The 26,722-nt window shown below is 42.9% G+C and overlaps 1 protein-coding gene across 9 annotated transcripts in view; it reads right to left on the minus strand.

The window, feature by feature from the left end:
* CCDC152 (coiled-coil domain containing 152) overlaps positions 1-18,662 on the minus strand; it is a 27,309-nt gene extending 8,647 nt beyond the window's left edge. Inside the window, exons 1-6 of one of the 9 annotated variants that reach the window (XM_059694840.1) lie at positions 18,482-18,662; positions 14,659-14,752; positions 12,984-13,089; positions 10,670-10,738; positions 4,440-4,504; positions 544-646 (exon numbers count right to left, since the gene is read on the minus strand). In XM_059694840.1, coding sequence (XP_059550823.1) covers positions 544-646; positions 4,440-4,504; positions 10,670-10,738; positions 12,984-13,089; positions 14,659-14,745 — 430 coding nt within the window. In that variant the 5' untranslated portion in view covers positions 14,746-14,752; positions 18,482-18,662. Of the gene's footprint in view, positions 1-543; positions 647-4,439; positions 4,505-10,669; positions 10,739-12,983; positions 13,090-14,658; positions 14,770-14,825; positions 15,435-16,896; positions 18,041-18,210; positions 18,356-18,481 lie in introns of those variants that run through there. The other 8 variants (XM_059694836.1, XM_059694839.1, XM_059694842.1 and 5 more) reach the window with 8 other exon arrangements.
* Positions 18,663-26,722: the final 8,060 nt, after the last annotated feature.

Consider the following 26,722-nt stretch of genomic DNA (forward strand, 5'->3'; position numbering starts at 1 on the left):
TATGGGGGAGAGATCAACCAAAGGACTTGTATGCATGCATATAAGCATCACCAATGGACACAGACACCAGGGGGGTGAGGGCACGAGTGTGTGTGGGGTTGGGGGGCAATGGGGGGATAAGGACACATATGTAATACCTTAATTAATAAAGAAAAATAAAATAAAACAAAATAAATTTAAAAAAGGAAAGACTTTTAACACCCTTGTGAAACTACTTAACTCTCAACATAGGCTCATAAGATCTGCTTTACTGAAGGTAGAAAATTTCATTAGTGAAACGAGATTCAATATGCTGAGTATATAAATATCAAAGTTATAAATTATACATTTTATATTAATTTTATACATTGTTTCATAGAAAATAATATTAAGTGTAAACACCATGAATCCAATTTAGACATGTTGTAATTTATATCACATAATTTAGGTACAAAACCTAAATTAAAATACATCAAGGCAGTGTTCACTCAAGAAAAATTAATATATGCATTTGAATTGTTTTATGATATCTTAGAATTCAGTAAATTAAAAATAAAAACTTACCTTTTTTCTGCATATCCTGGTAAAGTTTCCTTAATTCTGTCTTATGTCCTTCCTCTTTGATTTTCATTTCACTTATAAGTTTGGCAATGCTATTCTTATATTCCTAAAGATTAAAATATATTCATTCTTCAATTTAAATATGTGCATGCTACTTTTGATTAATTAGAAAGGTAAAATTGTCAAATTTTATATTAATTTTTGATATGTAATCATATCTAGAAGGGAAAGATACTGTTCAGTTTCAATCAGCTTTCAGAAGGACCAATTTCTGGTCCGAGGAGACAGAGACCATCTAGAGACAATGTCTTTTTACTTTTGCTTTCTGAGTACTCATCACTAGTGTTGTGCATTTCATAGATGCTTGAAACATTTTGTTTCATTTTATGAACAAACACCACGACAGCACTAAAATAGGTCCAATAAAAGCCAAAGTTATACTTCAGAGCCAATGATAAAATAAAATAAATAGACAACCAGCTTTCCCTAAAGTAGGATGAATCCTTATGAATGTGGGATGAACTTCTGTATCTAAAAATTAAACAAACATCCCTAATTCCCAGAAGGAGAGTAAGCATTACCCATCGTAAAGAGCTTTATAAAGGAGGCTAGAATAGGATGGGTTTGGGATTTGAGCAGTGCTCAGCAGGTGCCTGAGATTTGCTTCCTAGGTTGTGGGAACATATTATGCTAATGTGGAGAGGGGCATTAAGTAGGCCACGAAAGAGAAAGTCCCCAAAGATAAAATTCACAATTTTCTCAGTGGTATGTCCCCACATAAAGAAATCACTCACAGGCCCAAGATGTAGGCAGAGGAAAGGACAGTGGGAAGAACAGTGAAGAAGGTAGTAAGAAAGAGACAGCAATGAAGGCAAGCGGTCAAGAAAAGCCTCTGAACACTATGAGAGAGGGGCTTCGCTTTGAATCACTGTTGTATGTCTGCCTCCTAGTGTCTCTCTCCTGATATATATTTGTTGAATGAATGAGAGTGCCAATAAAAATTAAGTCAGAACGAATCTCAGAGGGGAGGCGGGGGTGGGAGTGGGAGTGGGAAATGATTAACCAAAGAACATATGTGCATAACTCATAAATACAGACAATAGTGAAGGCCTGGAAGGAGCAGGTACAGGGTGGAGGGAATCAATGGGAAAAAAGAGGGGACATCTGCAATACTTTCAACAATAAAGATAAATTTAAAAAATTAAGTGAGAAATTCTTAGCTTAGACCCAGTAAATGGGCTATTGAGGATCCATTAACTTCCTGAAATTGTATGTAAAATTATATATATATACTAGAGGTCCAGTGCATGAAATTCATGCACTTGGGGGTTCCCCTCAGCCCAGCCTGTGCCCTCTCACAGTCCGGGAGCCCTTGGGAGATGTCCAACTGATGGCTTAGGCCCGCTCCCCACAGGCCTAAACCATCAGTAGGGCATCCTTAGTGCTGCCGTGGAGGCAGGAGAGGCTGCTGCCACCGCCACTGTGCTCACCAGCTATGAACCCGGATTCTAGCTGAGCAGTGCTCCCCCTGTGGGAGCGCAATGACCACCAGGGAGCAGCTCCTGCATTGATAATCTGCCCCCTGGTGGTCAGTGCACATCATAGCCATCAGTCATTCCACTGTTCGGTCAATTTGCATATTAGCCTTTTATTATATAGGATTAGAGGCCCGATGCATGAAATTTGTGCAAGAGTAGGCCTTCCTTCCCCAGGCTTCTGACATTGGCTGCCCTCTGGCACCCAGGACCCGGGCTTCCCTCCGGCCGCCGGCAGGCACCTGGGACCTGGGCTTCTCTCGCAGCCCAGGCTTCGTCCAGAAGGCCGTCAGAAGGATGTCCAGTCTAATTGGCATATCATGCTTTTATTATTATAGATATGTGTGCATATGTACTGATGAGCTTTCTCCTCAGAGAGGGTTCACAGCTTTTCATAGATATTCAGTGTTACTGAAGAGGTAAAAAAGTCCAGCTCTCCTGGCTTAGATGGCTATGATTAAACATAGAGGCACATCTGTCCAGGTTCCATAAGTTCAAGGGGATATAGTCCAGATTCAGACTGTGATACTTACCCTGCCAGGCAATTTGCAGGAATGGCCAAACCTATCCAAACACTGACTTTGATTAAAGCTGTACAGGTGAATTTGGGTGAATCTCATGAATTGCCATTCCTCATATGCACGTATCTAGGTTCCAAAGTGGGCAACTACTGAGTGGTTTTCATAAACTACTCCTGACTCAACTGGGTGCACTAAGCAGTTACTGCTCTGAGAAACAAGAGACAAACCTATCTATCTTTTCATTCCCCATTGACTTTGCCATCTGAAGATGCCATCACTAAAGTGGAATACTTCTGTTAATTGGTAAGACCCAGGGTTTTCACTCCCATCCCTAGGCATGGAGACTGTGTTTGGGCTGGGCTCTGTCACACTGGATTCTTCTCCCCCACTTCAGCCTGGGCCAGTCCTTCCTCTTTCTAAGGGGACCAAGTCCCAACAAGTTATTCTTGGTTGCCTTTTGGTAACCTTAAATGCCAAGGAATAGCCTCTGGTTGTATTTTTGTTTTTATAAAACTTAAGGATTCTCTGTCTACAAGTTACAAAACTCTCCCAGTCCCATAACATGCTTATTAAGTACCTCCTGAGTTTGTTTCTGGGTAGTGGTTTTTCATGTTTTGGATGTGCCTGGAGGTTTTGTACTAGAGAATTCTCATTGGATTGAGGTCATCTTCGGTTTGCTTTGGACAGTAGCCAATTTAGAAGTGCAGAATCTTGGGCTGTGGTGTTTTCTCATCAATTTCCACCCTCTGAAAATCCCTATGGTACTCTAGAAAAAGCAATATTCTGTGGCTTGACACCTGAGACGAGAAAAGAGGCAAGCATTTCTCCCCTTCTCTCTACCCCAATTACACTCTGACTTCACTATCTATTGTTGAGCTCTAAAGATGAGCTATGGAAAGGATGGGAAAGGATAAGGAAAAAGGATAAAGGAAAGGGGAAAGTAAACCATGGGATATATTCCAGAGATGTTTAAATTGTCTCAGAATTAGTGATGAGAGACGACATTTTCCAAGAGCGCAGCCAGATGCCAGTTATTTCATCTGAGTGATACCTAGGAGCTCTGCAGGGCTTTAGAATTAGACTGTGTTTCTTCAGAGGCTCCTCGAATGAGGAACCAGATTGAATTTAGAGATGGTCCTTCCAACGGAAGTTCTAAGTTTCATACAGATCCAACTAGAATTTTGGAAATCTTAGGCCAGAGTTTGACATATTGGCTCTCGGGAGAGGAGACAAATTAGTGTGATCAACTTCCCAAAGGGCAGAGGGGTGGGAACTGACGTTTACCGAGCACCTTTATGTTCTAGTCACTGTGTTGTGTGTATATTCTATAGTTGCTAACACTATGCTGTTCTTATGGGAAAAAAGAAAAGGTAACAGAGGGTATGGGGGCCCTGGGAGAGAATTAATTGGCGGTTAAGTACTCCCTTCATTTAAATGGTGCAATAAAACTGTAATATATTACTCAAGTCGTAAAGATTAAACACTCATTTACTTTGTAGTAAAAAAGTTGAAAAGTGCTAATAAAGTATGTATACTCTAGAGTAAAAACTCTATTAACATAATTTAAAAATATGCAACAAAATAGTTGCATTTTTTTTGGTAGAAAGAAAAAGCACAAGTGACATATTAGTACATTACAGTCTGCAAGAAGACTAGAGTCCTCAGAATTTCTATTTCTTTAAAAATTTTCATTTGTTACAAATTCTGGCACACACTCACACACATATATATTTACTCTATATTTTGGCTATCTTTATTAATGAAAACAACCACTTTTTTTTTTCTAATTTAGAAGACAAATGCTCTACAGGGACTTGATTGATACAAAGATACATACACTCACCTGCTCATGAGATTTTAACTTTTCTTTCATAATATCAGCATTTCTTTTCAGTTGTTCATTTTTACCTGCGTAAAAACCATCAAAGAGCATCCTAATATACAGCGCCTTTCAATTACATGGGAACACATGTCACCTTTCAAGTTTCCGTTCATGTACGTACTACTCAGCCCTTGAAAACAGCATCTATTACACACCTATTGCATATGCACAGAGTACGTGAAACTGGAATGGTGAGACAAAAATATAATCATTCTTCAAATTGTGCAGCCTGTGGTGAGAGATGTGTAAGTCGTTGTGATGTGCCATGGCCGCCCTGCAGTGGCAGTGTGTCTGAAGTACGTGGGACCTGTGGGACAAAAGCCCACGTCAGAATGAGGTCAGGTGAGAGTATACTGAGGAGGAAGCATCTGAGCTGAGACTTAAATGCTAAGGCTCACCCCAGGTGGGAGGGGGCGTTTCAGAAGACTGTGGGCTGGGGTGAGCGCAGCACGCGTGGGAAAGTGACAATTGAAGTACAGCACTGTTGGAGTAAACTCTGAGGAAGGTGTGTTAAGTAGGTTGGGGCCATAGCCTGGTAGGAGGTCTGATTTTAAATTTTATTTTATGGAGTCATCAATGAATTTTACAGAGGCGTTGAAGAAATTTGAATAGTGAAGTGAAATGATTACAGTTAAGATTATTTGGCAGTGCGGAGGATGATGGGAGTGTTTTGACCCCAGAGGCATGGATGTCAGAAAAGGCAGATCAAGTAAGAAATAACAGGACCCTAAGTTAGGTCAGTGGCAGTAGGAGACAAAGGAAAAAATAAAGATAAGGATTTAGATGAGAGTCACCAGGAGCTTTAGTGGCTGATTGCAAAAGAGAAAGGAGGTGGGGGGGCATGGAGAAAAACAAAAGAGAAGGGGGGATCTCCACCTTTTCGGTTTCTGGTTTGGGTAAGTGAAAAATATGCAACAGTTTGGGAAACATTAAAAGGGGAAGATTTCTAGGAATGAGATAATGAACCTACAGCTTTACTATGTGCATTTGAGAACGTTCCTGAGAAACATTTGGGTGTGGCCAAAGGAAGACTAGCCTATAAGGCAGTGGTTCTCAACCTGTGGGTCGCGACCCCTTTGGGGGTCGAAGGACCCTTTCACAGGGGTCGCCTAAGACCATCGGAAAACACATATATAATTACATATTGTTTTTGTGATTAATCACTATGCTTTAATTATGTTCAATTTGTAACAATGAAATTGGGAGTCACCACAACATGAGGAACTATATTAAAGGGTCGCAGCATTAGGAAAGTTGAGAACCACTGTATAAGGAGACTGGGACGTGTCCAGAGACCAGGAGAGAGTGGTACTAAGAAAAGTGGTTAAAGGGAAGCTAAGCATCTCTCCCCTCCCACTCACCTCACTGAAGGTATCAATGCTTACAGCCTGTGTATTCCTTCCCTACTTTCCCCCAGCTTATACAACTATATGTAAACACATCACACATTTCTACTGGTTTCATTAGTTTTTACCAATAGAAAAGTGTACTATACATATTACTTTGCAAAGAACTTATTTCTTAAAAATAGAGATTCCTTCAAGTCTGTAGTTTTTCTATGCATGCATTTTTATAATTTTACATAAGTAGGATCACAGCATACATGTTGCGATACTCTTAGCACAATCTTGCCTCTCTCTTGCTTTCTTTCTACCTTCTTCCTCTCCCTCTTTTTTTCTCTCTCCACCTCCACACCCCTGGTATAATTGTGTATCCTACTGTGTTTTTCTCCGTGCTCTTGATCTCTGGATCATACCTATGCATATATACATACACATTCTCATAGTTTCAGTCATATCTTTTGCCCATTATACTTTTTTCATTTATCTTTGCTAGTCAATTTGTAGAGCTCTTTGTATATTGTAGATATTAAATTATGTTAGTATTTGAAATCATGTTTTGAAATAAATTATTTATTTTTTGACTTCTGTGTGACAAAATGACATGCCAAGTCCTTTCTTGTTGCTATTGTTGGTGCTCTTGTTGCATAAGAAAGTCTATTAGTCCTGCCTGGCTGGCATGGCTCAGTGGTTGAGCATTGACCTATGAACCAGGGGGTCACAGTTTGATTTCCGGTCAGGGCACATGCCCGGTTACAGGCTCGATCCCCAGTGTAGGGTGTGCAGGGGGCAGCTGATCAATGATTCTCTTTCATCATTGATGTTTCTATCTCTCCCTCTCTTTCTGAAATCAATAAAAATATATTTTTTAAAAAGTCTATTCATTCTGTTTTTAAAAGTCTGTTAGTTCTGTTTTTCCCTTATATAGCGTCTGAGGTTCCCAGAGTGGTTTTACCACATTATGAAGAGTAGTACATGGTATTAGGTTGTACATGTAGCCTAGATTTTCCTTTAAGTTTGTATTCTCTTTTACACTAAAGCCTTTTGTTCATCTGGAATTTATTTTTGATGTGGTGGGAGAGTCCAACTTTCTTTTCCTCCAGATGGAAAGCTGGTTGTGTCAGTACTGTATGTTGAAATGCCATTCTTTTTTCCAATACATTGAAATATTACACTAACAAATATTGGGGCCTTTTCTAGAATCTGTTTCTCTATTCTTTCCATGAATATATTTTTCAATTTCTATGTCAAATGCCATATCAATTTCATTCTAACAAATTCAGAGCATATTATTATCTGGTAATGGAAATTCTCCTTCCTCTTAGTTTTCTTGTTTATTCTTGTGTGTTTGTTTGTTTTTTGTCAAATGAATTTTAATATTATTGTATACAATCTTCTCTCCCACCCAAAATTTAGTATTTTAAAAAATATATATTTTATTGATTTTTACAGAGAGGAAGGGAGAGGGATAGAGAGTTAGAAACATCGATGAGAGAGAAACATCGATCAGCTGCCTCCTGCACACCTCCTACTGGAGATGTGCCCGCAACCAAGGTACATGCCCTTGACTGGAATCAAACCTGTGGCCCTTCAGTCCGCAGGCCGACGCTCTATCCACTGAGCCAAACCAGTCAGGGCCAAAAGTTAGTATTTTAATTAAGATTGCGTTAAATGTGTTTATTAACTTCAGGAAAATGGACATTTTAATAATGTTAAGTCTTCCCTCTGCCAGGAAAATTGGTCAACCCATCTAAATGCTGTAGCCCTTGCACATTATCTGGCTTTGGCATATCTGTATGTAGGCTGAATAGCACCACATGCTTAGCTGTGAACTAAAGCCATCTGCTGTAGAAACTGGACCCCCTTAATGCTTTATATTATACTAGAGTTCCGGTACACAAAAATTTGTGCACTCGGGGGGGAGGGAGGGTCCCTCAGCCCGGCCTGTGCCCTCTCGCAGTCTGGGACCCCTCGGGAGATAACGACCTGCTGGCTTAGGCCTGCTCCTGGGTGGCAGAGGGCAGGCCCAATCCCTAGGTGCAGCCCCGGTTGGGCTCAGAGCAGGGCTGATTGGGGAGTTGGGGCGCCGCCCCCTGTCATGCAAGGAGCAGGGAGGATCGGGAGGTTGCGATGCCACCCTCAGTCATGCTCAGGGTAGGGCCGATTGGGGGGTTGGGGTACCGCCCCCTGTCACACTCAAGGCAGGGTCGATGGGGAGGTTGCGGCGCCACCCCCTGTCACGCACAGGGCAGGGCCAATCAGGGAGTTGGGGCGCTGCTCCCTGTCACTCACAGAGCAGGGCCCATCAGGGTGGTTGGGGCTCCGTACCCTGTCACACACAGAGCAGGGTCGATCAGGGGGTTGGGGAGCTCCCCCCTGTCATGCACAGAGCAGGGCCCATCAGGGGGTTGAGGAGCTCCCCCCTGTCACTCACAGAGTAGGGCCGATAGGGGAGTTGGGGCACTGCCCCCTGTCACACACAGAGCAGGGCAGATCAGGGGGTTGGGGCGCCACACCCTGTCACATTCAGGGCAGGGCCGATGGGGAGGTTATGGCTCTACCCCGTCACACACAGAGCAGGGCCCATGGGGGGGCGGTTGGGTCGCCGCCCTCTATCACCCACAGAGCAGGGCCAATCAGGGGGTTGGGGCGCCGCCACTGTCACACTCAGGGCAGGGCTGATGGGGAGGTTATGGCTCTACCCCGTCACACACAGAGCAGGGCCCGTGGAGGGGGGGGGAGTTGGGGCGCCGCACCCTGTCACACACAGAGCCGCAGGGCGATCAGGGGGTTGGGGAGCTCCCCCCTATCAGGCACAGAGCAGGGCGGATAGGGAGGTTGTGGCCCCGCCCCCTGTCACACACAGAGCCACAGGGCGATCAGGGGGTTTGGGCGCTGCCCCCTGTCACGCTGATCCCGGTGCTGGGAGGCATATTACCCTTTTACTAGACAGGATAGAGGCCTGGTGCACGGGTGGGGGCTGGCTGGTTTGCCCTGAAGGGTGTCCTGGATCAGGGTGGGGGTCCCGCTTGGGTGCCTGGCCAGCCTGGGTGAGGGGATGATGGCTGTTTGCAGCTGATCACACCCCCTTCAGGGTGGGGGTCCCTACTGGGGTGCCTGGCCAGTCTGGGTGAGGGGCTGAGGGCTGTTTTCAGGCTGGCGGGTGACTGAAGCTCCCAACCGCTCCTTTTGTTCTTTCTTTTTTTTATTCTGGGCCATCTTTAGCTCTGGCTCCAGCTCTGAGGCCTCGGCTGCTGAAAGCAGGTATCTGGTTTGTTTGGGTTCTATAATCGAAACACTGTTTCAACTCCAGCTCTGAGATCCCGGCTGGCTGAAAGCAGGTTTCTGGGGTTTTGTTTAGCTTCTACATTTGTAACAATGTTTCAAACTGCAAGCTCAGAGACTGGCAGCGGCAGGCGGGGAACGTTGGAGTCCTCCGTCACTGAAGCAAGCAAGCCTCATGTTCACTTCAAGCTGCCTGGCTGCCGGCTGCCATCTTGGCTGGAAGTTAATTTGCATATCGCCCTGATTAGCCAATAGGAAGGGTAGCGGAGGTACAGCTAATTACCATGTTTCTCTTTTATTAGATAGGATTACTAGAGGCCCAATGCACGAAATTCGTGCAAGAGTAGATCTTCTTTCCCCCGGCTGCCCGGCTTCCCTCTGGCACCTGGGACCTGGGCTTCCTTCTGGCACCTGTGACCCTGGCTTCCCTTGCAGCCCCAGGTTTGTCTGGAAGATCGTCCGGAAGGACATCCAGTCTAATTAGCATATTACGCTTTTATTATTATAGATATTTCAGCTGGCTCTATGTTGGCTTTCATCTGTAGTGCAGTTGACATGTGATTATTGTTAGCAATGCTTTTTCCCATCATCCTACCAGACTCAACACTAGGTTTTCAAACACATATGTCTACTCCCTTAAGGTGTAAGGTTGTTGCTGCTCTGGCTAGAGTAGTTATAAATTCAAATAGCATTTTGTGTCACTGTAGGATCCACCTGATTCTGATATTTGACAACTAATCTTCCTCTGACCTAGCCAAAATCCACTTTAATCTCTTGGATTCTAATAATTTTGCAATATACTTTTCTAAAATTGGTTATTCTCCTTTGGTATCAGACCAGGAGGAAAGCCTTAAGTGTGCATTGTTTTTGGATTCATTATATACTCAATGAGTTGGTTTTCTTTAGTATCTTGGATGAGGAACTGAGCAGGAAATGATCACTGTAGTTTTTTTTAAAAAAATTTTAAACATATTTTTTATTGATTTCAGAGAAGAAGGGAGAGGCAGAGAGAGATAGAAACATCAATGATGAGAGAGAATTATTGGTTGGCTGCCTCCTGCTTGAGTCCCACTGGGGATCGAGCCCACAACCTGCGCATGTGCCCTTGACTGGAATCAAACCTGGGACCCTTCAGTCTGCAGGCTGTTGCTCTATCCACTGAGCCAAACCAGCTCGGGTGATCATTGCAGTTTTTGAGTAGAATATTCACTCTGCAACTACTAGTGAACATCTACCCTTCAAAACTGAACATGGGTACTGAAAGCAAGAGTACTACTGGGAGCAAATATACTTTGAAACATTTGAAAGTAATAAAGAGAATGATTATGATAGTTTATAAAACTCTGATGTTCCTGTCAGAATAGGACTGAACTGTTCTGTTCAGCATGGCATTCATTTCTTAATAATTGAGGATGTATTACTCAGTAGTAAGGTGCCCTTCCTTTTGCTGATAAATTTAACAAGACCAAATTAAAAGGAACTTATTGTCAACAATTTAGAAATTCTCATCTTTAAAGGTGCTTAAATACATCATATTTTTTAAGATTTATTTTTTGTCTAACTTACCTTTCAAATTATGTTGATATTCAATGGTCTGTTGTAGCCCTTTTACCATATTATGAAGAGTAGCACATTCTAAAACATAAGAGATAAATGTATTTGAAGATTATTTGCTTTCATTTTGGAATCATTTTCTCAAAGTTGAAATACATAAAATAAAATACTGTTTGTGACAATGAGCAGATCTTAACAAAGCTATCAGGCATCTCAAAGTAAATTATATAACAACCACCCTTAAAGTCAAATGCAATTCAGGATTTAGTAGAGTTCTCTAAGGCACAATAAATGCAGTAGGACAGGGAGCCGCTCATGTACCTCAGCAAGACCTGCCCTAGAAGTGAGGCACATTTGGACTGCCTGGGGGACTTTGAGGAGCGCATCCATGTGAGTTTCCCATGAAAGAACATCCGGGGACAGAGAGCCGAGGTACATCAAGTTTTGTTCAAAGATAGACAGTCAGAGCTGGTGAGGTGGCATTTGGGATGAGATACTGCTTTACTTCCTCCCTGTCCTCAGACCTGTCCTCTTAGTATTTTTATGCCTGAGCTCCAGGGCAAGGCAGTAGTAACTAAAGGAGTAAACACCCAACATGGTGAGTGACAGGGCATCAGCACTTTGGTGCCAATGACTTCTCCACCGTGGGAGACAAAGCCTTGCAAGCATTAGTGCCCTGATGTGTGCATGAAGCTTTCAATGTACTCTTGGGTACCGCCAGCAACAGCTAAGCCTTTGATGGGTATCATTCCCACCATCTACGCAGACAAAGTTCCCACCATCCTCCATTTTTTCCCTCTCTTGCTATTTCCCAGTAAGGACGATGGTCAAATTACATGTGACAATACCTGCTTCGTGTATGTTACCATGTTAGCTGCTACAATTAAAAAATTAAGGGGGCATAGGCTCCGCTATCACTTGTCTTTGTGTCTTTTAGAAGCATGAGCCCAGTAATTCATGCAATATGGGACCTCAGTACTCAGCAAATTGAAAACTGAGTCCTGAAACTGGAAGTATACTGCATGTTTTAAAAATGTGCATTTCACAATTTGAACACAAGGTGGCTCTCCCAACACATTTTTTTAAACAAAGGAAACTGGCTCAATAAGGAATTGTTCCTTAGAACACCATTCATTATTTTAGAATAATAGCTTTCAATTCTCTTTGCAAACATTTACCCAATTATCATTTCTAATAGACTTTATAATATAGTTTGAACAATACTATTGTCATATTCAACTCTTAAAAACTATAGTTCAGAATACTAAACTACTTCTTACCCTACATAATTTAATCAATTGTTGAGCTCAAATTTAGGCTCTACCATTAACTAGTAATTTGCATATTAACACCTATTTCATAAAGCAGTTGGAATTGTTAAATACAATTATGCATGACAATAATTTTTATAGCACTTAGTCCTCAGTACTAATATTATTTATCATCTTGAAATGGCAAAGAAATTTTTTTATCTCGTGTTAAATGTGGAAAATAAAATATCAAGATCTCATTCTTTATTGTTGAACAAATTCAATTGTATATAGAGTTTGTTCTTCTCTAAGTGAATTAGCACACACTTGACTTTATGAGTTGTCAATCATACAAGTTCGTTTACTTCTGCTGCGTATTATCTAGCCAAAAGGCCATTAGATTTAAAATGAGAACTGGATGTTTAAAAAGTGTTTAATTATATTTTCAAATATAAAATACACATGAAACGCAAAACTAGTGAAAAATGACTATGTCTCCAATCCTGCCCCCAAACTAACCAGTTTCCCTCCCTGAAAGCAAGCCCCGCAGAGAAACGCCACCTCCACAGGGCCCAGCCCTAGCGCAGGGAACCCAGGCTCCTGTCAGGCACAGTGAGGGTGGGTGCAGCTGAGAGGGCGGCCATGGGGAGCTGAGCAACACGTGGCGTAGGTGTCTCAGAACACAGGGGAAAGCGCCAGACTGGGACCGCCTGTTTTAACACTAAACTTTTTAGCCACCTGATATTTATTTTGGAGTTATTGTGAGGCAGGAATTCAACTGTATTTTCCCCCATGATTTTGAAAGCCTGGATTGATTCTTGGATTTGCCATTTCTTAGCTGAGTGGACTCAGATAAATTATTTAACTTCTTTTATCTTATTTTTCTTCATTACTGACGTGGAGTAATAAAATTAGTCCTACCTGTCCTTTAGGGCTATATTAAGGATAAAATGACAGTCTAGAAAGTGCTGTGTGAATTTTAAATATTTTACAAATGCATGGTGCAATATTAATCACTGTTGTACCCAAAAGCACTCTCATGATATTAGTATTTTTCCAGGCAGCCAAGAACTAACCTTCTTTAAGTGAGGCCTCATTTGTTTGCATCCCTTTTAATAAATAGTTAGCTTTTTCCAACTGCATATTCAGTATGTTGTTCCTTCCAGAAGTTTCTACCATTTTCTGTAGAGAAAACAATATATATCATAACCAAATCAATGCTGTTAATATGCATTGAGCGTCTGCCCCCTGGTGGTCAGTGTGTGTCATAGTGACCAGTCATTCCCAGTCGTTCTGCTGTTAGGGTCAATTTGCATATTACCCTTTTATTATATGCTTGGTGCATGGGTGGGGGCTGGCTGGTTTGCCCTGAAGCGTGTCCCGGTTAAGGGTGGGGGTCCCGCTGGGGTGCCTGGCCAGCCTGGGTGAGTGGCTGATGGCTGTTTGCAGGCTGGCCACAGCCCCTTCAGGGTGGGGGTCCCCGATGGGGTGCCTGCCCAGCCTAGGTGAGGGGCTGATGGCTGTTTGCAGGCTGGCCACGGCCCCCAGCCACCCAAGCTCCCAGTGGAGGGTGGTGGCTGGAAGCAGGTATCTGGGATTTATTTGTCTTCTATAATTGAAACTTTGTTGCCTTTAGTGGAGGCCACAGCCAGCCAGGGCAGGCAGGAAGCTTGGCTTCCTCCATTGCCAGGGCAAACAAGCTTCCTGCTTGCTCTAGCTCCATGGCTGCCAGGCACCATCTTGGTTGGGTTAATTTGCATATAGTCGCTCTGATTGGCTGGTGGGCGTGGCTTGGGCATAGCAAAGGTATGGTCAATTTGCATGTTTCTCTTTTATTAGATTAGATACCTGAAGGGAAGGATCATATTATACTCTGCTCTGTACTATGTTGCACTTAGTACTATTCTCTTGAGATGATGTCATATAAGCACATATAGGTCTACCTCATTCTCTTAATAGCTGCACTGAGTGTCATGTATGCATATTCTGCAATTTATTTAAGTAGTTCACTACTGAGGAAAATTTGTGTTGTTTCCACTTTTTTGCCCTTGCAGACAATAAACATTCTTGAATATATCTCTCTGATATCTGTGTGAATAGTATAACAGCTGCTATAAACTTATCAAACACCTTCAGAAATTATCAATTCATGACCAGTCTCGTATCTTCTATAGCCACTTCCCTGTTGTCTTCACTTCTGAATTTATCTCAAAGCAACTCTCTGACATTATTTTATTTCATCTATAAATATTACCATCTTTATGTGTCTGTAAGAGATAAGACTCTTAAAAAATATCATATCATGAAACTTGTCCAGAGTTGTGGAGGGAGGACTTCAAGTGGGTCTGCTTTTAGGCAAAAGAGAAGGAAAGGGAAGAGGTAGAATAGGAAAGACTAAAAAAACCTTTTAGTCATAATGGTAAGACACTGAGGACTGAATCTACTTCAATTCTTACTAAATCATTCCTGAGTTTATGGCCATCTTGGGCATTTAAGTATTTTCCCTTTAACTTTAGCAAAACTTTATCAATTATTTATTGCCTTGGCATTTTGATCCATTAGTGCAAATGAGCCAAAACCATATATATTTTAAATATGGATGTTTAAGGACTTACTTAGCAAGTACATTCCCATTGTCTTTACCCTGCTCATTTTGGGTTGTACATTTTTCTTTCTTTCCAACTCCTTCCACTGGCAAAATCTGTTCCACTTTTTCTCTATTCACTTCAACTGTTTGATATCTTTACATACCTTTTCTATCTGTGAGAAGTCATTTATAAGTTTGTCAAGATTCACACTGCTAATCTTTTTCACACATCCATCGCTGCTTTGATTCATATCCAAACTAGTGCAGAGTAAATACTGTTAAAACAAATAACAAAATCTAACGCACTACAACAGTAGTAATAAATACTAACGTTTCTGTCCTCCACTCAGAGGACCTACTTGAGCTCCATTCCACTCAGAATTTTTGTTATGCCCAGTGTGTTATGGCTTCTCCATTTCTTCAGCTCCACCCTCACTGAGTTTTCTCTAAAGAAATCTAACATTAGTGTACTGATATATACACATGTAAAAATTATTTGTCCCTACCATATAAAAATTAATTATGCCACTGTTCAACACTCATCTCCTTGCCATCAGTATGGCTGGACTTAAAAATCTGATATATTATTAAATCTTTAAACATAGGTATTCTCAATTTAAGGTATTTAAAATACCTCTCATGCCACAAATATTGTTGCTGTGTTTCCTAGTACTGTGGTTATTGCTATGGACTGATTTGTGAACCTCTCCCAAATTCATGTGTTGAAGTACTACTACATCCCAAAGTGACTGTGTTTGGAGATAGGGTCTTTAGGACGTAATTAAGGTTAAATGAGGTCCTAAGGATGGGGCCCCTATCCAATAGGACTGTGGCCATATGAGAAGAGGAAGACGAGGCATTTCTATACGCACAAAGAAAGGACTAACTTTGCAGTCCTGTCTCTACCATCCATTAAAGAAGAAAAATTAAGAAAACATTTTAAATAAGGAAGATCTTGTGCAGCCACTGTGGAAGACAGTATGGAGTTTCCTCAAAAAGTTAAAAATGGAACTCCCATTCGACCCAGTGATCCCACTTCTAGGAATATATCCCAAGAAAACAGAAACACCAATCAGAAAGGATATATACACCCCTATGTTCATAGCAGCACAATTCACCATAGCTAAGATTTGGAAACAGCCTAAGTGCCCATCAGCAGATGAGTGGATTAAAAAACTTTGATACATCTACACAATGGAATACTATGCCACTATACAAAAAGAAGGAACTTTTACCATTTGCAACAGCATGTATGGAACTGGAGAGCATTATGCTAAGTGAAATAAGCAAGTCAGAGAAAGATAAATATCACATGATCTCACTCATATGTGGGATATAATGAACAACATAATCTGATGAACAAGAATAGATCCAGAGACAAATGGCAGGGGAGGGGGGGGGGGGGGCGGGGGTTAGAGAGCAACCAAAGGACTTGTATGCATGCATATTAGCATAACCCATGGACACAGACACTGGGGCGGTGGGGGCTTGCCTGGGTTGGAAATGTCTGGGGGCGGGGGGTCAACTGGGGAAAAGGAGACTTATGTAAAACTTTAGACAATTAAAAAAAATGTGATTTACACAAATGGAATACTACTCGGCCATAAAAAAGAAGGAAATCTTACAGTTTGTGACAGCATTATGCTATGTGAAATAAGCCAGAGAAAGACAAGTGCCATATGATTTCACTCATATGTGGAACCTAATGAACAAAAGGAACTAACAAGCAAAAATAGAGAAAGACTCATAGATAGAGAGCAGGCTGACAGCTGTTGGGGAAAAAGGGGCTGGGTGAGGGGTGGGGTGGAGGGATTGAGCAAAAGAGGGAAAAAAAAGGGAGGAAAAACTCATGGATATGGACAATATGTGGTGATTGCCAGGGAGAGGGGGGATGAGGGGAGGTGGAGGAAGGTATAATGGGGATAAATGGTGATGGATGGAGACTTGACTTGGGGTGGTGAATATACAATACAGTGTACAGATGATGTTTTGTAGAATTGTGCACCTGAAACCTATGTAATTTTGTTAACCAGTATCACCCCAAGAAATTCAATAAAAAGGAAAAAAAAAAAAAAAGGAAGATCTCTCCCTCTCTCTCTCTATGTGCTCACACAGAGGAGAGGTCATGTGAGCACACGGTGAGAAGGTGGCCGTCTGCACCTCAAGGAGAGAGTCCTCACGGGATACCAACCCTGCTGGACTTCCACCCTTCAGAACCATGAGAAAATAGATTTCTGTTGTTTAAGCCACCCAGCATGCAGCATTTTGTTACAGCACGGCAGAGTAGATGAATACCCTTGTTTTTCACATTGTGTTTGGTAAACAAAAGGCATCTGGAAATTAATATGCTCAAAGCAGTCATTCAGTGATACCATCCTCTTGTTGTTTTGTGTAAGGATCACCTTTGGTGTAGCCAGCTGGCTGTCCAGTGGAGATGAAAAGTTTGTTTAGTCCCGTGGAACCAATCCTGGAAATGCAGGAAGGATAGAGGAGGTGACTTTTGCCAACCAGCCAGCACTTAGGTGTGGGGGTGCGCGTGTCTAGAAAAATCAAGACCAATACCATCGAAAAGTATGTGACACTCTGTTTAGACTGTTCTCTGGCGAAGAGGAAGAAAGTAGGAATCTGAAATTCAGGCCTTCGAGACTGAGGGAGGAGCTGACGCGGGAAAGTGGCAGTGGCAACTAGTCCAGAGTAAAAGGTCAATAAAACCCCTATAGTCATTCCTCAGTGTGATTTGGGGGCATATGGTTGTTTAAGAGGAGGTACACCAAAACACAGACATTGCTTGACAATTTGGTCATTAAAAAGTTCCATGTCCTCCTCTTTTTAAGATGATATTACACCAACAACTATTAGTGGTTTTTAGACCTCAGAGAATTTTAGCTGTGTATTTTCCGTTTTTACTGAATTATTACCCTGTGTATCATATATGTGAGCAAAACTCTATATAAAATCCCTTAAATGGGTAAAACTTGATCCTTCAGGCAGGACAATTATCGTAATAGCAGCTCAAGATAAACACAGTAAAATTCCTCATGGGGTAAAATGTAAAAAGCATCACTATTTGATATACTGTTATTATTTAATAGAACTATACAATAATTTGAAATAGTTAAATGCAAAATCCTCCCTCCTAACTTGGTTTTCCTTTTTGGCTGCAAACATCTATAATCATCTATCATAATAAAAGCATAATATGCTAATTAGACCAGATGTCCTTCCGGACAAAGCCAGGGCTGCGAGGGCAGCCTAGGTCCCAAGTGCGAGAGGGAAGCCGGTGGGGGCAGCTGGGGGAAGGAAGGCCTCCTCTTGCATGAATTTCGTGCAAGTCAGGCCTCGAGTTTTAAATAAAAAAGGTTTACAGGGCTTTGCCTTAGAACAAGGCTTCTGAGCTCATTGCATTTTCACTTGAGCTTCCTCTCCTTCCAGCTGCTCTCCCTAAGGAGCCCCTGGGAGTGTCCTCCCTGGAGAACCGCCCTCCTGGCCGTCCCGCCCGCTCCTCGCAGTCACTTCCAGGGGCCGCGCTGCCTCCTCCACCGCCAGCTCTGCTCCCCGTGGCCGGGGTCCCCCTGGCCGGGGCCTGGTGCAGGCGCTGGGCTCCGCTCCCCGTGGCCGGGGTCCCCCTGGCCGGGGCCTGGTGCAGGCGCTGGGCTCCGCTCCCCGTGGCCGGGGTCCCCCTGGCCGGGGCCTGGTGCAGGCGGCCCAGCCGTCACCCTCTGGTTGTGCCCTTCAGGGCTCAGCGCCCCCGCGGCCGCAGGTGCAGGTGGGTGGCGGCCCCGTGTCCTTCCAAGGCCCGGAGCTGCCGACCAGCTCCCACCCGGCCGGGCCTCCCTTCCCCACCCTCCGCCCAGCCCTCGGCCCGGAAGGCAGCTCGGGTTCCCGCCCCCTTTCCCGCCTTCGCGCCCCCGGGGATTCCCTCAGCCCCGAGCCCGGGCTTCCGGCGCCGCCACCCGCAGCCCCGCGTCCCAGGAGCCCAGCTCGCACCGCGGGCGCACCGAGCGCAGGGTCCAGGCCTCCTCCGCGGGGACTGCGCTGTGGGAGGGAATGTCCGCGGGAACCACGGGAACTCGAATGGGCGCAGGGGCTCGGGAGCGTCGCCGGCTGCGGCCGGGGTCCCGCCTCTCCCTGTCCCCGCCCGGAGCGGAGCCGGTCCCACCCCGATTGCCCTCCCCGCCCGGGGAAGCCGGTCCCCCAGCAAAGGGCCCGCCCTGCGCCAGGCCCCACCCAGCCCCGCCCAGGCGCCCGCCTCCAGCCCCGGGCCCTGGCTCCCCTCAGCGCCCACTGTCTGCGGGTCAATCATTATTTCCCCAACCAAGCAATGCATGGCACTGGCTTAAGTTTTGAACAGCGAGTCAACACCATTGAATAAACAATAATCCTTACTTGTTCGAGTAACTGGTAAGTGTAGGCTTCCAGCGGTTCTCAACCTGTGGGTCTCCACGCCTTTGGGTGTCGAACGACCCTTTCACAGGGGTCGCCTAAGACCATCGGAAAACACATACATAATTACATATTGTTTTTGTGATTCATCACTATGCTTTAATTATGTTCAATTTGTAACAATGGAAAATACATCCTGCAGATCAGATATTTACATGACGATTCGTAACAGTAGCAACATTACAGTTATGACGTAGCAACGAAAATAATTTTATGGTTGCGGGTCAGCACAACATGAGGAACTGTATTAAAGGGTCGCGGCATGAGGAAGGTTGAGAACCACTGGCTTACACAGGACCAGGGCCTGTGCTAGTCGCGTGATGGAGATGAAAGGTGAGTATAAGGCGGTGCAGCCCGCAGCCAGTCCATGGATATGGTCTTCCATCCACAGCCTTTGTCTCCGTAGCTCAGAGGTCAAGGACATGAGCTCGGGGTGGTTCACAGCCAACTGTACCAACTGGGTGATGGTGGGCGAGTGCGCCCAGATGCTTTATCTGTAAAATAGACATCAGCAATAACGCCTGTCTCATAGAGCTGATTAAATGAAACGACATTTTAAAAGTGCTTACTGCAGTTCCTGGTGTAAAGTCAGTGTTCAAAAACAGGAATTGTTATAATTCAAAATTTTTGTTCAATAACAGTTTGGAAGTGGATTATCCACGGCCAACTTTGCCCTATCTACTTTTTTTGAGTGGGAGATTTATTTTTATTAATTAAAAAAAAAAAAAGGAATCCAAAGTTGGGCAAGCATAAAAATGTAAACTATAGGAGGGTAATCCATACTGTTTTATTTGAAAGGTGGTATAGCCTGGTGGCCAGAAAGCTAGATCAAAGGGCAACTGTGGGGTGGAGTCCTCTCTCTGTTGCCTACCAGTTAGTAAAACTGGGAAGGTTGACTCATCTTCTTTTTCCACTTCTAAAGTAAGTGGACTAAGTAACAGCTAAAATTTTAAGATTTTAAGCTGGTAAAAAATTGCTTTATCAAAATATTTGAAAATGCCATTTTTTTTCATATTCCTTACCTCATTAATTTCACAAAATACATATATATTTTAATTTTTAAAGTTCTTTTAAGATCTCTCTCTCCATATACATATATATATACTAATATATATATATATATATATATATATATATATATATATATATATATAATACACACACACACACAGACACACACACACATGTGCCGCTTCTGCCGCGCCCCCGCCCGCTGTGGCTTTGTCTGAAAGAAAGGACATCTAGTCTAATTAGCATATTATGCTTTTAATATATATATATTGGTTGGCTGTAGCTCAAAGGCTAGACTTATCTACCTGGCAGGGCAACCTTTGTTTACCAAGCATTTCATTTTCTCTTTTCAACTTCCCAAAACTTGCCTTCCTCCCCTTTGAAACCCTAGAGCCCCATCCCTTTCCTTAAGCCCAGGGTGGTATGTAAGCCTAAATCTTCTGGCCGCCTGAAGTGGGGCTCCTAAAATCATAATTAACATTTTTTATGCTTTTAAAAAATATATTTTTATTGATTTCAGAGAGGGAGAGAGAGAGATAGAAACATCAATGAGAGAGAATCATTAATCAGCTGCCTCTTGCATGACCCTCCATTGGGGATTGAGCTTGCAACCCGGGCATGTGCCCTGACCGGGAATGGAACCGTGACCTCCTGGTTCATAGGTTGACACTCAACCACTGAGCCACACTGGCTGGGCATTCTTTTTAAAATCTGTTTTATGTCAATTTAATTCTTAAACCAGCCACAGAAACTAGAATAGTAAAAGAGAAAAATTTTCCTCCTCTACAATATTCCCAGCCTAAAAACTGATTGTTTGTTTCTAACACAGGTACCTTATTTATGAAAGCTAAAATTCATTATAATGATTCATCTTCAAGTCAATGAATTATATTTCCGATACTGATCTAAAAGGAAATAGTTCATTATTTAGAATCAGTAGGAATGCTAGGCACAGAACAGTAGCATAATGAAACTAAGGATTATTAAATGTCATCCTGCTGTTGAACCCCTTTCAGAACCACTCAGAAATATATCTTACTGGGATACAAATGATTTTAGGCAATCAATTAACTTCGTAGTCCACTTTGGTGTTGTTAAATGATAAATCGAGGCAGATTAAAAGTTTTAAGAGTTTATTTGAGAAAAAATTCCATGGGCAGTGCCAAACCAGATGTGTTAGGAGGGCTCTACTAACAAGAGCTATGGAGAGACTTTTATAGAGAAAAGGCGAAGGCAAAGCAAGGAAATTATTGATTGGCTATAGCTCAAAGCCTAGTTGACTGTGATTGGTTGTTCTTAGAGTCTGATTTCTTAACCTTGAGGCATTTACAGGCTTGGATTTTGGTCTTCTTACCTAGGCTACGATGGCATTAGATCCACCTCACTCTAATGCAGCAGTTCTCAACCTGTGGGTGGCGACCCTTTGGGGGTCAAATGACCCTTTCACAGGGGTCGCCTAAGACCATGGAAAACACTTATGTAATTACATATTGTTTTTGTGATGAATCACTATGCTTTAATGATGTTCAATTTGTAACAATGAAATGGGGGTCACCACAACATGAGGAACTGTATTAAAGGGTCGTGGCATTAGGAAGGTTGAGAACCACTGGTCTAATGGCTTCCTTTTTTAATTAATCAATTAATTTGCCAGCATTGTGAGACTATGCGGCTTAGTCAATGACTGTATGTCAAAGCCTTTAGAGATAAATACAAGAGGCACCTTCTAGGAACCTTCAGTCTGAGCTTATGTTGCCTACCAGAGATGTTTCTAGCCCCTTGCCCCCTGCCCGTGTTTGTTCACTATCGTACTACAAAATGCAACTGGTCCAGAAATCGAGAAAACACAAGACCACAGAGGAGCCAGCGGCTAATTCCGCCTGGGGATGCGTGGGGTGCTTTTACAGTGGAGGGAATTCTTGCAGGTCTGCGCCTGTTGTAAAGCCTGCGTGCGCATTGTCCAGGCTGAGTACGTACAAATATAATGTCATCAGGTGACTGGCTGCGGTCTGTGCAGGAGGTCTTGCTGGAGCTCCTCTTCTCTTTGGGAATCAAAACGCTCTATACTGGCAGCGCCCTCTGGAGGTGACTTAGTGTGGGAACTGCCTGAGGGGGATCGCTGCATGGCCTGGACCTGGCCCAATAAGGACGCCTCTCTCAGGCCGAGTCAGGAAATAAAGGGAAAATATTGAAAAAGAGCCAGAGCCACAGAACTAGGCGGGATGACTGAGGTGGCGGGGGGAGGGGGGGAGATGGGGTGGGGATGAGGGGGGCGAGTACCAGATGAATGCCTCTGAGGAAGGTAGGAGTTAGGGTGACTGTTGAGTCACTCTGAGAGCCTGGCTGTGTAGCTAAGAAGGGACTTCCTTTGCTTCTGATAAAGTCGATTTGCATATGGGGACCCACACACTGGATGTCACCCCCATGGCCCAGCCCAGGTCACAAATCTAAACCTAAGTCAGCCTACACGTAAAGGAAACACAGGAAACACCTGGAAAGAAAGCTAACAGAGACCACTGATCATCCGCCAACTCAGCCTCAGTGTGCTCACCTCACCCTGGACGACAGGACCTGCTGGCCTTAGAAGGAAATCCCCGCCCTTCGAGCCAATCCGAAGGCTCTAGAAACAAAATCCCTCTGGCAGCGGGCCCCACTGCTTGGGAGGCTCTGTACGTGCCCAATCCACGGATTGTTTTCCCTTGAATAAAAACCAGTAAACTCACTACTAACTTGTTTTAGTTTTGTCATTAGACACGTCTTTACTTTTTTTTCTTTTTCAGCAAAACAAGCAGGAATTTATTGGTCACAGCCAACCACACGTAGGACAATGAAACAAGGAAGGGCATGGAAGAAGCCACTGGAGAAGCTAGGCTGGGCTGCTTTGTCTCACTGGGAAGTCAGATAAAAGGGGGATGTGGGGACAGTTTCAGGGGTTACTCCCCCTGGCTGCAAGCCTCCTGGGGTCACTTAGAATTTAGGAGATGCTTGCCTGCATCGGAGGGGTGGGGGCCGGGGGCGGGGGGAAGAAGTGGGAGAAGGGCTGGCAGGGGCATGCTCCCCAGAAGGGGTTGGTGGATTAAAAATGGCCAAAAATTCACTGGAACTCCTATCCTGGAAAGGTGGGTCTATTTCCTCATCCCTTTAATCTACATTGCCCCAGTCCATTGCAGAAGAAGAGGTGCCATGAGAGTTCCTAGCCTAGGCCTCAAGCGGCTTTGCACACTTCCCTGTCATCTTTTTTCACTCCCACCAGGTGAACAAGCCTGAGTTGCGCCACTGTAGTGTCCACAGCCTGCCAAACGCCCGGTAGGTAAGTGTGTCCATCCCAGGTCATCCGGCGCCAGCCAAGCCACCAGCTGACAGCCGATGAATGACTGAGTGAGCCTCACTGGATGAATAGCTGACACAGGCAGAAAAACTGCCCAGCTGGGTCCTGCCCACATAGCCGACCCACCAACCTGCGAGCGAATAGATGCTGGTTGTCTTAAACCACTAAGTTTTGGAGGGTATTTTGGGCAGCAAAGGCTGAGTGATTGCTATTATTTGAAACATGATAGAGTGCAAGCTATCCACCATAGAAAGGAGATTGACTTTAAAAAAATGTATTGCCATTTTTGAGAAATAATACTCTTTCAAATTAGGTAAAAGATGGCTTTCCGAATCTGAAGCAAACAAGGCGGCCGTCTAGGAGACTGAGGCGTGAGATGATCAGACCCTGGACTAAAAGGTGGAGGGAGGGTGTTAATAAGAGAATGGGTTGTGGGTATTTCAGAGGCTTCCAAGTCTCATTTCTGAGCAGGGCCACTGATGACATTTTCATTTTACGAAGATTCCCTCTATTGTGAATAATTACAGATTTGTGTGCCAACAATCGTCCTGAACAGTCCCAATAAGTTAAGCTGCTGGGAAAATCCTAGATTTTGCAATACCCTGGGTTTAACCCGCTAAGCACTGCTCATGCGACTGAACACAACAATTTACAAAATTTAAAAAAAGGTTAAAATAATAGGAACAGCAAAACAGGAAACCCTTGACTGAGAAGAAAGCCTCACAAACTAGAACTCTCAAGTTTATTTCCCTGCATTTTGACTTTTGGGAGAAAGAGATACATGACAGGAATATATTTCAGTAGAAATCTAAAAATATATACTATTTTATAACTCTAAAATAATAAACATTCATTATAGAAAATGCAGGAAATTAAATCAAATGAAAAATAAAATACTTTAAACACCCATGTTTACTTGCCAGAGGTAACCATTATTAACATTTTGATGTATATATCATAAATCTCTCATATAATACACCCATACATACACACAAGTTCATATAGTTTACATGAGGAAAGAACTTCACAGAACTTTTAGTGAGGAGATGAGAGTTTTACTTGCAGATATTTTAACTAGTTGTGTGGCCCTAGACAAGTTAATTAAGTTTTTTGTCTCAACTCTGAGAGGTGCATAACTCTTTCAGCTACCTCCCAAGTAAATAAAATAGACATTAAACTTTATGTGAAAACACTTGGCTAAAGTTAGTGAAGAAATGCAAGTTAGGTTTAAGGTGTTAGGTGTAAGGTGTTATCATATTAATTTTGTCTTAACATTTGGTTGCCATTTAAAATATTTAAACTTTTAGATGACATACTTTTAGGACTACAAAATTCAGCAGTCATTTAAGGTGAGTTAAAACATTAAAGCTCATAGCTACAAGACATTTATGAATCTATGTCATCACTTATAATTAGCACTTATAAAAATACAGGTAAGATATGATGAAAATATCCTTACTTACTGTGGTCTAGGTTGTTTTATTTTGCCACAGCAATGAATTATCTGCCATCAACCACTGCTTCTGGTGCTCAGAGATTCAAGCAGGTCATAGACTGTCGGGCAGCCTGCGCCTGTGTCAGTCATTCATTCCACGGGACAGATTGAGCCTGTTGTGCTTGTCGTCTGTGATGACATCTAACTTCTCCAATATGTGCTCTTCAAAGATGAGAGGAGAAGTAGAAACTCCAGTTCCCTCACATGCATCCAAACCATAAAAAAAATTTAGATTATTTTCTACATGACATTTAACCATGCATCACCAACTTTCCCTTCAAGATTACTTGTCCCTGCTTTGACTTGGTAAGATCAAGGATTCCTCCTGAAACTCTTTTTGCCACACTCAGTAGTGAGGCAGGGCACTTGGCAGATGAAGAACTTACTGTGGTAAATAAAATGTAAATGAAGATGTCTGCTTCATGGAAGTAGAACAGCCCTGAGCTTACAGCATGGGCTCTGGAGCTAGAGTGCGTGTGTTTGCATCCTGGCGCTAATATCTAGTAATTCTGTGACTTCGGTCAACTTAATTATGTGTGCCTCAGTTTCCATTTCAGTAAACTGGGAATAATAGAATTGTAGGATTTACCTCATTAGATTGTATTAAGGATTGAAATAAGTCCATGTATGTGAAGTGCTTAGAACAGAGTCTGGCGCATGGCAAGTGCTTAATGTTAGGTAGAAGTGCTACTAGCCGCTATAAAAAGTGTCATCTATTGGATGGAATTATAAAGTTGTGTAGATTCGGTGGTGTGCTGCAGTCATTCATATTGTCTTATGAGAGCTGATTGCACAATCACTTCTCAACTTTGTGTTCAGGGATGAAACACTGATAACTTAAAATCAGCCACTTTGGGAGCATTTACACTGTGGAAATTGGCAAATGTTATAAATCTGGACACAGCCGGCCTCCTGGAGAACTGGTTGTTAAACATGAACTAGCACACCACTGGTTATGTTTATCATAAAAAGAGCCTTTTATCTTTAGCAGGTAGTTCTTGGGACCCATAGGTACTATAAAATGATCAATTCTTCATTTTCTCCACACTGTGAACAGGATCAGGAGCTCTCCTCCATCAAGTATCGTTATAGCTTACATTGGTCTTAGGCTTCTGACTAGTCAGAAGGTCTGTGTTTTTGTCCTGGCTTTATCACTTACTAGTTAAATAACGCTTGGAGAATCTCTTAGGTTTTCTGAGCTTTGATTTTTCTCTCCTGCAAAATGTTAAAAGTAATGTCTAGCTTGCCTGTAACACAGATTTGTTATGTTTTAAAAAAAATAGATATGAAAGTGCTTTCATAATATCAAAATCCTATGTGAATCATTTTCAACATATGGTACCATCTAAAGGAAAGCTAACAATAAGAATCGTTCCACTTTGGATTTTTGACTGCAGTTCTATTGGGAAAGGCAAAGTGCATACAATTTCCTGACAAATTATTTTATACTTACGGAAAATGCTGATAACATCTCTTAATGCTCACTGAGCAATCGTGTAGACGTTTTTTTTTTTTTTTTTTTTTTTAATCAATAGAAAATTGCTTTTCTATATAGCCTTACAAAGACTGCTTCCTGGGATTACTGTGCAAAAATCCATTATGTTTGAAGTTTCATCTGGGTGATTTTATTTTTTTAAAACTCAGCAGACAGCAGTAAGGACCAAATTATTTTTATTCAGGTGGAACAGATATATATTCTGTAGCTTCACAGCAAATTTCCTCCACGTCATGAAGAGTGAGTAAGCATGTCTCAGTGTCGTAGCCTCTGAGTTCAGAATGCACAGTGCACTGATTGAGACTGAGTTTGCTTTGCCTTTTATTTTATTTGTTACTAGAGGCCCAATGCATAAAATTCGTGCAAGGGTAGGCCTTTCTTCCCCCGGCTGCCACCTTCGCAGCCCTGGCCCCCACCCGCTCCCTTCTTGGCCTGGCACTACCCATGTCTGCCGCC

This window comes from Myotis daubentonii, chromosome 4 (genome assembly GCF_963259705.1).
Source record: "Myotis daubentonii chromosome 4, mMyoDau2.1, whole genome shotgun sequence".
Lineage (NCBI taxonomy): Eukaryota > Metazoa > Chordata > Mammalia > Chiroptera > Vespertilionidae > Myotis > Myotis daubentonii.